This window comes from Hyperoodon ampullatus, assembly GCF_949752795.1.
Source record: "Hyperoodon ampullatus genome assembly, chromosome: 18".
NCBI classification, from domain to species: Eukaryota; Metazoa; Chordata; class Mammalia; order Artiodactyla; family Ziphiidae; genus Hyperoodon; species Hyperoodon ampullatus.
Window position 1 is genome coordinate 47,015,224 of NC_136931.1, and position 10,592 is coordinate 47,025,815.

At 56.9% G+C, this 10,592-nt stretch overlaps 2 protein-coding genes across 2 annotated transcripts; both read left to right on the top strand.

Annotated features, from left to right (window-relative positions):
• GAPDHS (glyceraldehyde-3-phosphate dehydrogenase, spermatogenic) lies at window positions 1-6,931 on the top strand (the record flags this gene model as incomplete). The annotated part of the gene is given in 13 exon segments (XM_079724070.1): window positions 1-8; window positions 98-140; window positions 752-848; window positions 1,026-1,132; window positions 3,970-4,060; window positions 4,111-4,196; window positions 4,198-4,257; window positions 4,658-4,739; window positions 5,028-5,090; window positions 5,092-5,180; window positions 5,344-5,506; window positions 6,567-6,638; window positions 6,731-6,931. Coding segments are annotated over 13 exon segments (1,158 nt in total). The 5' UTR covers window positions 1-4.
• Window positions 6,932-7,191: 260 nt separating this feature from the next.
• Window positions 7,192-8,978, top strand: TMEM147 (transmembrane protein 147). Its single transcript, XM_079723123.1, has 7 exons — window positions 7,192-7,345; window positions 7,426-7,495; window positions 7,982-8,041; window positions 8,127-8,263; window positions 8,401-8,485; window positions 8,576-8,697; window positions 8,780-8,978. The coding sequence occupies exons 1-7, from the start codon at window positions 7,269-7,271 to the stop codon at window positions 8,901-8,903; spliced, it is 675 nt and encodes a 224-aa protein (XP_079579249.1). The 5' UTR covers window positions 7,192-7,268; the 3' UTR covers window positions 8,904-8,978.
• Window positions 8,979-10,592: the final 1,614 nt, after the last annotated feature.

Genomic DNA, 10,592 nt, shown 5'->3' on the forward strand with positions numbered 1-10,592 from the left:
ATCAATGGGTGAGCCGCCCCGGCCCCTGAGCCATTCCTGAAGCTTTAGGGCCCGGCCTCTCCTCAGTTACTAACTGGAGCTTTTCTTCATGTCTCAGCAACGCTTTCATTCTGCCCATCCTGGGAAAACACAGGGAGAAGGTAAACAGGGCTCCACCTTCAGAGAGCTCGCGTTCCCGCGGGAAGTACAGTAAGACTGAAGAGGGCAGTGTAAAGCCGGGGAACTCAGGGAAGGCCTCTGGGAGGTGACACTGGAGTAAGGCCTGAGTGACAACTGTGCAGCAAGCAATGGCTGTGGGGCGTAGGTGGCAGCTCAGTGTAATAAGGACGGGCAGGAATTCAGCATGGCTGGTGTGGCACACGCAAGGGAGAAGAAGGAGGGCAGCGGAAAGCTGGCAGGGGCCTGGCGGACCGTGGTAAGGAGTCTGGACCTGGCTTTACTGTTAGAGAGAGGTGGAGGTTTTCAGGTCAAGAGATATAATCTGACCTGAAGTTCTACAAGATCCACCCAGCTACAAGGTTGGGAATAGGGGTATAGGACAGACGGTCAGAGGAAGCGCAGAAAGCAGCGAACAGGCTGGTGAGGTCATCTGGGCAAGACAACACTGGCCCGCACAGGGACGGCTGCTTTCTTCCCCAGCCAGTCCCCTTGGGTGGGACTCTCCTCTGTCACCCCCTCCCCCCTCATCCCCTCCCCTGCGTGCTGGCTGAGGATTCTGAGGACAAACCCCTCAGCTTTCGTTCCTGGACAGATTTGGACGCGTTGGTCGCCTGGTGCTGCGTGCCTGCATGGAGAAGGGTGTTAAGGTGGTAGCGGTGAACGATCCGTTCATCGACCCAGAATACATGGTGAGCAGCAGACAAAGGGCAGGATCGGGGAGAGTGGGACCAGGGTGGGGGAGGGGTGCAGGGGAGCTCTGTGGAAGGCGCTCAGCTGCCGTGTGGAACCGTCACTGAAGTGGGGACTCCCTGGCAATGCTCGCTCCCCGTCCAGCCCAAGACTAGGAGCCATTCTGTCTCCTGCAGGCGTACATGTTTAAGTATGACTCCACCCACGGCCGATACAAGGGGAGCGTGGAATACAGGAATGGACGGCTGGTCGTCGGTAACAATGAGATCAGCGTCTTCCAGTGGTAAGGGCGGCTGTCTTATGCAAGCCTGCAACATACTAATGCAGGGGATGTAGAGGTGACTAGAAGGGGATTCCAGCCTCTCACATGGGGTTCATAACCCCCCAAATTGTGTGTGCACATGCCTCTGGGTACTGGTTTGGAGAGGGGGCCCAGTGTACTCAAAATACTTTTTTATTTAACGCACATGCGCGTGTTTTCTCTCAGGCATATCAGCTCAACCTGTCTAAAACTCAACTCTTGATTATCCTTCAACCCTCAGATCTATTCATCTCCCTGCCCAGGAAATGGCATCACCATCGAGCCAACTGCTTCCACTCAGTTCCTACATAGGAGCCACAGAGACCTTTTCAAAACATCAACTGGACCTCGATACTCCCCCACTTAAACCCTCCAGTGGCTCCCGTCACCCCACAAATAAAATCCCAGCTGCTGACGGGGCCTCCCACCAACTATATGCCGTGCTCCCCAGCCTTCCCTTGTCACCTCAGCGACACTGGCCACCAACCTCCCGGGACCCTGCGCCAGCACCTCTTCTTAAAACCCACTTCACCTAGCTCTCACTGATACAAATACTCCTCCTTCACTGAAAGATACGTTTAGAATCTGTAAGTCAAATGCAATGACACTGGATGTTTAATAAGCTTCAAATACATTTTCAAAATACCAAAAAAATTAAAAATTTATAAAATGGGAAACAGTAAACCCACTTTATCTTTCTAATGTAAATTATCAGCCACTGCCGGCCCTGTGGCTGCCTCCAATTTCCAATTTTACACACACTTGCACACACACACTCGTGAGCTCTCTCCAGCCCCAGGCAAGATCTGCAGCCTTCCCAGCACTCCTCCCAGCAGGTCCACTCTCAGCCCCGATGTTTATTTGTGGTCAGGTGGTCAGGGGTGGGTGGAGGCGGGGACTGGAGAGTCAGTGAGAATGGGAGAAGCTGCTTGACCCAAATTTGAGATCATGACAGCAAAAACAATTCCGAATTCCAGCAGAGCAGTCGTTACTCAGACATACTGTGTCCTTTCCTTCCTCAGCCTGGGCACCATCGTTGCCACCACCTGGGGTATTTTCCCAGCGCTGCCCCATCCCCACACAGCCGCCCCCTCAGTGTGTGCCCCGCTCAGGTGCCACCTTCCCTGGTGACTGCAGCGCCTCTTCCCCCTTCCCCACTGCTCTCCATCGCACCACTGCGGATATCCTCCAGGCCGTCAGCACGAGCTGCGTCGCTTGTGTGTGTACTTTGCCCCGCTCCACCCTTTCCAGTTGGGTGACCCTGGGCAAGGCAATGAACTTCCCCAAGCCTCAGTTTCCTCATGTATCTGATAGGGATGCTGAGCATACCCACCACAGCCATAGCAGGGAGCACCGGGAAGGGCTCACGCAGCCTCCTTGCAAGGAGGGCCCTGTCAGCCTGTGGCACCCCTGCTGCTCTGGCACCCGCAGGCGCAGGCCCTGGCCCAGGGTAGACTCAGTACTTCCTTGAAGAATGAACAGAATCCTCAAAACAGGCCCCTGGGCAGGAGGGCAGGGCCCATGACAACCTAGGGGAAGGGGCTGGGGTCTCCAGGGGCACCGAGTCTCTGCCCCATGCCAGCGCAACAACTGCTACAAAGGAATTTGTTGAAGTGCCCTTCCCCCAACTTGGAAGGCAGGAAATGAGGGGGGCATCAGAGAAGAGCTACTTGGGTCAGATGATGAAGTGTGACCTGACATTTGGCCAGGGAGCATGAAGAACCATGTGTGGCGGCCCAGGGAGAAGAGAGGAAGCTGCTCATTCATTCATCCCCAAGGCCAGCCTGCCTGTGCTCCCAGGCAGCTCTGCCTCCACTCTTTTCACCTCGGTCCTGGCTCTTCTGAAAAATGCCCGTAATAACAGTACTTACCTCAGGTCATCAGGAGTTAAAGGAGTTCAATACAGGTAAAGCACTCAGCACACAGGCACATGGCAGGTGTTCAGTAAACAGGTGTAGAGTGGCTGATTAAAAAAACCCACACACAAACATTGACTGAACCCCTCTGGAGGGAGCAGACCCAGCCTTGCTGCCATGGGGTGCTCTAGAAGATGAGACAGACACTAACAATCACAAAAGCAAATACTGCAGTTGTGATAAAAGCTGAGGGAAAAGATTAGTATAGAGTTTACCCACGTATTGTTTGTTTGCTAAAGCCAAGTAGAAAACAGCAATAGTAGATATTTAATATATTTCAGACACAAATGTTTGATATCGAGTGGAAAATGTATATTGATAAAACAGGAAACAGAAAGTCTCCTTTACCTTTCCAATATAAACCACTAGCCACTGCTAGCCCCAGGGCCGCCTCAAGGCTTCAGATCCCTGGGAGCTGCTCTCTGGATGTGCTGTGTGTTTTCAGGGACTTGCCTGGCCTCTGGCAGCAGGATCCCTGTTGCAGGAGCTGAGTAGTCAAGAGAAGAAGGGCTAGGAGGGCTGTGATGAAGTTGCCAGGGCTGCAGCCAGAAGAAGTAGGGCAGGCCTCACCCTCCTGGGGTCTACATCCTGGGCAGCATATGTAGTAAGGGCCTGACCTGGCTGGGAGTAGTCTAGATGGTCCCCCAGGCGGGGCTTGAGGCCTGAGCTGGGGAGGTGGCGGCCTGTACCCAGGCATAGCAGGTACAGTCAAGAAAAGTGGCCCACTAGGGGGGTTAGCGATGAGAGGCAAGACCAGCAGGGTCGGACCCATCTGGGGCAGCCAGGGATGTGTGGGGTGAGAACAGATGGCCAGGCAGGAGGGTGTCTGGTCAGCCTTTCAAATGGTGAAGGCCACGGACTATGAAGGCGAGACTGACTCACGATGCTACCGCCCCTCCACAGCAAGCAGCCCAAAGAAATCCCCTGGAAGTCTGTCGGGAGCCCCTTTGTGGTGGAGGCCACAGGCGTGTACCTGTCCTTAGAGGAAACTACAGTAAGTCAGGGACAGGTGCCCGGGGCTGCCCAGGGGTGTGGCACTTGAAGCACCTCATGACACCTGTGCGCCTTCCCTGGGCCCACATTGAGGCAGGTGCCCTGCGTGTGGTCATCTGTGCGCCCTCTCCAGATGCACACGTTTGTCATGGGGGTGAACGAAAAGGACTATAACCCCAGCTCCACGAAAACTGTCAGGTTAATGGGCAGCAACATTCTGAAGTGTGTGCCTGGAGGACAAGCCAGCCTGCGGTGGGGAGGAACCCGACTCAACCTCCCCACTCCCACTCCCACTCGGCCCCTGGTGCTCTTTTCACATCAATCCACTTCTCCTCCCCAAAGTCTTAACAGCCATCTTGTTAATGTTACCCTAAAACCATCTGTTAGAACTGCACGACTTTGGAGAACATGCTTGGGGCGCTTCCCCCAGCTGCACCTCTGGTGCCTCCTTCGGTCTGACAGCATCCCCGATGCTCCCTCATCCCCAGCCTGACTTTTCACAAAACCAAGCCTGGGTGCCAACCCTGAGAGGAGGTAAGGGTGGAGGGGTGGCTCTGCGACTCACCTCACAGCGCCTTGCACACGCAGGCCGTTCCAGCAACGCCTCCTGCACCACCAACTGCCTGGCCCGCCTCGCCAAGGTCATCCGTGAGCGATTTGGGGTTGTGGAGGGGCTGATGGTGAGTTGGGGAGAGGCGCTGGGGCAGGAGGCACGGCTGGGAAGCTGTACCTCTTCCTCCCATACTCCTCCCATACTTAGTGTGTGGAGTTAACAGGGAGAGACTGGTTTGGGGAGGAGAAGCCCACCAGTGGTGAAGTCTTTTAAACTCTGGACCCTGCCTGCATGTGCCCCTCCTGTGACGGTGGTGGAGGCCCCACCAGCCTCCACACCTGGGTCACCACCCTGAGCCTGGGAAAAAGAGGCTTGGGAGCAAGAAGGCCTCACCTCGGCCCTCTTCTTCCCCAGGACCACGGTCCACTCCTACACTGCCACCCAAAAGACAGTGGATGGGCCATCAAAGAAGGCCTGGCAAAGACGGACGGGGTGCCCACCAGAACATCATCCCGGCCTCCACAGGGGCTGCCAAGGCTGCGGGCAAAGTCATCCAAGACCTCCAAGGGTATGAGGGCATGAACCTGCAACAAGGGTGGGGGGTGCAACCCAGGAGGACGGGACTAGCCCCCAATCCTTGAGGTGTCTACTGAGCGGAAAGCAGAGACAAGGGGGAAATGATGGAGAAGTCCCTGGGTTCTGACTCCTGCCCCTGATGTGGGATTCTCCAGGAAGCTGACTGGAATGGCGTTCCGAGTGCCAACCCCAGTCGTGTCTGTTGTGGACCTGACCTGCCGCCTGGCCCAGCCTACCCCGTACTCAGACATCAAGGAGGCCATAAAAGCAGCAGCTAAGGGACCCATGGCTGGCATCCTTGCCTACACTGAGGATGAGGTAGGGACTGAGCAGAAGGGACCCTGGGAAGAGCCCTCTGGGAAGGAAGCATGATTTTCCTTTTGCCAAGGAGCTTTTTGCAGCGTATCAAGATAGGAACTGCAGGGCTGGGAAGGCCAGCTCTCCTCTACCTCAGAGTCTTTGCACTTGCTGCCCCTTTGGTCTGGAAAGCTTTTCCCTCAGGTGGCCACATAGTCTGTCCTCACCTTCTCCAAGTCGCTACTTCAACCTCTCATCTCAGAGAGATGTTCTTTTTGTGGCCCTTTTCCTTACCTGAAATGTCATTTCATAGTCACTGTTGGCCCTGCTAGCATGTACACTCCAAGACAGCAGAGACTTTGGGCCTCGTTTTTCACTTCCATAGCTCCAGCCATCTTCCCAGGGCCTGGCACATAGCAGGTGCTCGATATATGCTTAGTGAACAAGACAAGGGCTCCCATTTCTCAACACTTGCTCGGGGCCGGCCACAGCCAGATGCCTTCCCTGTGAGGAATGGGTATCACGTCTCTTTGCTCCCAGTACTGCCAGCTCTGTCCGTCCACCTTGGTGCTGTCTCCCTGCTTTAGCTCCTGAAGGTCCACCCTCACACAGCTGCCAGGATCTCTTAAAGAAATCAGATCACATCACCCCCAGAGCTGAAAACCTTCCTGTGGCCTTCCACCATGCTAGGGCCAAACCCCCAGGGCCTTTGTGCTGCAGTTCCTTCCACCTGAGACCCTGCTGAGGGCTGGAGTTGACCAGATCCTCCTAATCATCCAGAGCCAGACTCACTGCCTCCCCTCAGGGAGGGCCTCTCGCTGACACACTCCACGTGCATTTTTCCCAGGAAGAGATGTCTGTTGGTGCAGCATCAGAGACTGTTTGCAGTCTGTATCCTTTGGCCAGTCGCCTACCTGAAAAGCCCCCATTTGTCTTCCTCATACCCTGTCCCCAGAAGCTGGACAGAGGGGGGCTCCATCAAATACTGTAGATGAATGGATGGACAGTGTGCCCACGAGCCTGAGCTCCTGGAGGTCCCTGCTCTGCGACCCACGCTTATCTTTGAAATTCTGATGGCCAGGTCGTGTCCACGGACTTTGTTGGCGATACCCATTCGTCTATCTTTGATGCTAAGGCTGGCATCGCGCTCATGGTAAGGCGGAAGAAAGGGGTCAGAGAACGTGAGCGGAGGCTGGGCGTGGTCGGGAGGGATCCCCTGAATCCCCTCCATCCCTCCCTCCCCAGGTACGACAACGAATATGGCTACAGTCACCGAGTGGTGGACCTCCTCCGTTACATGTTCAGCCGAGACAAGTGAAGCAGGCTGGCCCGCCTCAGTTTCCCAGTGCTCCCGGCCCGTACCCGTCTCTCCCGTCCCCGCCCTCGGCCCCCCGGGGGAAAGAGGGCGTCCCGCGAGAGGGGCCTGCGCCGCTGGGCCAACGGTGAAATAAAAACCCAGAGTGCTCACAGCTGCGCCCCGTGTCTCTGCGCCGGTCACAGCGGGGTCGGGTCCGGGATCCAGGCCCAGCCCGCACGCGCTCGCTAGGCTCGCGCCCTGACCCCGACAGCGGCTCCCGCGGGGCCGGGATCGCGCTAGCCGCGGCTCGGCCTCCCGCGTGTCGCCCGGGCACCGCGGCGGAGCCTGGTGACGTTAGCGCACCGCGCCGCGGACTCCGGCTCCCAGAAGGCCGCGCGCGCCGCGGCAGAGGCCGGTGGGCGCCAGGCCCAGGCTCGGGCGCCAGGCTGCCGAGGCAGAGAGGCGTGCTGCCGGGCGGCCGGTGCCATGACGCTGTTCCACTTCGGGAACTGCTTCGCCCTGGCCTACTTCCCCTACTTTATCACCTACAAGTGCAGCGGCCTGTGAGTGCGGGGCGGCTGCGGGGCGGCCGCGGGGCAGGGGGGCGCGGGCCGGGCCGACCCCTCACCGCCCGCTCCCGCAGGTCTGAGTACAACGCCTTCTGGAAGTGCGTCCAGGCCGGGGTCACCTACCTTTTCGTGCAGCTGTGCAAGGTGAGGGCGCCAGCTGTGCCGCGCGGGGGCTTCGCCCCACCCCACCCCGCCCAGACCCCCGGGGAGGAGCCGGGCTTGGATGGGCTGGAACCCGAGGAGAGGTCCGCAAGCAACTTTTGTATAGCACTTTTAGTTCCATTGAGAACATTCAATTGTATGACTAAGAGGGGTTTGGATACTGCTAAGAGCCTCTAACTAACCCCCAAGGTCCCACCGGCACTGCTACTAACTGCCCTGGTGGGTAACCAGCCCCGGCACCTTCAGGCCTGACCCCGATTCCTTGTGATCACCACAGAACCCAGACTTCCAAGCCCCTGCCCTCAATCTCCCCTGCTCCTGCCTTCTTGCCCCCATCTGGTGGTCCCTCTCCTCATGGGCCCCCAGAACCCCAGTGTACTGCCCTCCACATACCACACTAACTTCCCACCAAACCCACGTGGTTGGTCTCCCTCACCTTGAGGTGACCTCTCTGTTTTCTGGTCTCAGATGCTGTTCTTGGCCACTTTCTTTCCCACCTGGGAAGGCGGCATCTATGACTTCATTGGGGTGAGTGGGGCAAGGGAGGGGGAGGGAGTGCAGGAGTGGGGCCCCCTGGCACCTCTGCTTACTCAAGCCTCAACCTGACCCACAGGAGTTCATGAAGGCCAGCGTGGATGTGGCAGACCTGATAGGCCTAAACCTTGTCATGTCCCGGAATGCCGGCAAGGGGGAATACAAGATCATGGTTGCTGCCCTGGGCTGGGCCACCGCCGAGCTCATTATGTCCCGGTGTGTGCAGCAGCCTGGAGCCCAGATTCCTGAGAAAGGACACCTGGGTTCCAGGGGGGTGCCGGAGGGTGGGGGCTCAGATTCTGGGTGCTGAGGGTGTCTGGGTACTGGAGAATCCCTCCCTTTGCCTTCTTCAGCTGCATCCCTCTCTGGGTTGGAGCTCGGGGCATTGAGTTTGACTGGAAATACATCCAGATGAGCATTGACTCCAACATCAGTCTGGTACGCAGTCCTGCTTTCCCACACACGCGCCTTTTTGCCGGTGACTCTATTCCTCCTGAGGCCTGGCCCTGACTTCCCGCTTGCCTCCAGGTCCATTACATCGTCGCATCTGCCCAGGTGTGGATGATAACACGCTACGACCTGTACCACACTTTCCGGCCAGCAGTCCTCCTACTGATGTTCCTTAGCGTCTACAAGGCCTTCGTCATGGAGTGAGCTGGGTGGGGCTCGAGGATGGGCCCAAATGGGTTGGATTATCTCTTCTCCCTTCTTCATTGCCATGTTTCCCCACAGGACCTTCGTCCACCTGTGTTCCCTGGGCAGCTGGACAGCACTTCTGGCCCGAGCGGTGGTGACAGGGCTGCTGGCCCTCAGCACCCTGGCCCTGTATGTTGCTGTTGTCAACGTGCACTCCTAGGCTTGGTGGCCCAGACTTTCACGTACCTTTTCCCTGTCTCCAGGTTTCAGTGAAGTAAACCGTATTTGGAAAGTTGTTTCTGCCTCTATCTCTCTGTCTGGAACTATCTACCAACAGTGTGCTCTCCTGGGTCCCAGAGGCCCTTGTTTTGGAGCCAGGTAGACAAGCTGGGAGACTAGCCAGCACTCATCTGTCCTGTGTTCCTGGACCAGTTCCTTTGCTTCCTGTTTTCTGCAAGTTGACTGAGGGCTTGAAGCAGACAGTCTTTAAGCAGTGGCAGAGACCAGGGCCCTCAGGGAACAGGTGATAGAGGGGGGCTAGACTCCGAGAGGTGGTTCTTGGGGGCTTCTCCTCACAGCCTTAACCTGGCTCTCTCCCACATGGCCCTTCCCTGGCTGGTCACCTCCTAGGTTCCCAGCCCCCAAACCAAACCCCATCCTTTTTTTTTTTTTTTTTGCCACACCACGCAGCTTGTGGGATTTTAGTTCCCTGACCAGGGATCGAACCCGGGCCCTCGGCAATGGGAGTGTGGAGTCCTAACCACTGGACCGCTGCCAGGAAATTCCCCCCATCCACCTTTTATATGGCAGCCAAGGGGATCTCTCTGAAACCTCAGTCTTACCAGCTCACCCTTCCCCGCTTACAACCATCTGGGGCTCCTCCTTGCACAGGAACAGTCCAGTGACTTGACTCTTGGTTTTGCCCTTGAGGGCCTATTTTGTGATTCTGAGGTCCTCAGATTAAATCCTGGCCTGAGTCTTCTTAGGGTGGAGTACAGAGACAGCTGCAGCCCAGTAGTAGAGCTGTTGAGCCCACCAATTTGGATGTTGTCCTGAATGCCACCCTTCTCATCCCACCCCTTCCCTGGTCTAGTAGGGCCAGCTTCCTGCCCCTTTCTCTCCCCATCCCTGAGGGGGATGTATTAGAAGCAGGGCTTTGAATGTCATGCTTAAGCTCCACCTGGATGCAAGTCCTACCCACCTGGGAAGGTGCTCTCCAGTCCTGGTGTTCCCAGTGGGATCCCCCAGGGCATGGGATAGGGCAAGTGCCCCCTCCCTCCCTCCACGAGGCTGTCCAGGTCCTGCAATAATGTTATTTGACCCTGGGCCTAGGAAAGCACCAAGCACAGCTCTGTTCAGCTCTGCTATGAGTCTTGGTGTTTTCAGAGGGAGCATTTACCCTAAGGTGGGGCAACCACCATCTAGCCCCACCTCCTCCTCATCGCTCCTAGTCAAGACAGGGTCCACAGGGGTCTTGGGTGGGGAGGTGAGTGATAGGTGACCCTGAGTTTGATATGAAAAGGGAGTAGATGGGGCGCTCCCCCAGCCCACGTGGGTGGATATGTAGTGACACTGCTTTCTCCCATACTGCCATCCTATGCCCCACCTAGCCTTTTGCACATATTGGGGCAGTGAAGGTTGCAGAAATGACTGTTAAACAACTATCTGCTGAGCAGGGACTCTGATCCAGGCCCCTTACTGGTGGCCACCTATCTGTGAAATAGCCCCAGCTTTCATGGGGCTCAGGGACAATCAGGGAGCACAGGCCAGAGAGATCAGGGCTGTGATGGGTGAAGCCTGGTGGGAGTGGTGGGCCTGATTAGCTAGACTACAGTGATCAGGGCTGTGATGGGAAAAGAGGGCTATGTCTGTCCTGGAGGAGAGGATGTGTGAGCTGAGACCAAGAGGA

Coding starts and splice junctions, on each gene's coding strand:
- TMEM147 (XM_079723123.1), top strand. CDS start 7,269: ATGACGCTGTTCCACTTCGGGAACTGCTTCGCCCTGGCCTACTTCCCC. Junction 7,346..7,425: donor ACCTACAAGTGCAGCGGCCT/GTGAGTGCGGGG, acceptor CCGCTCCCGCAG/GTCTGAGTACAACGCCTTCT. Junction 8,042..8,126: donor GCATCTATGACTTCATTGGG/GTGAGTGGGGCA, acceptor CCTGACCCACAG/GAGTTCATGAAGGCCAGCGT.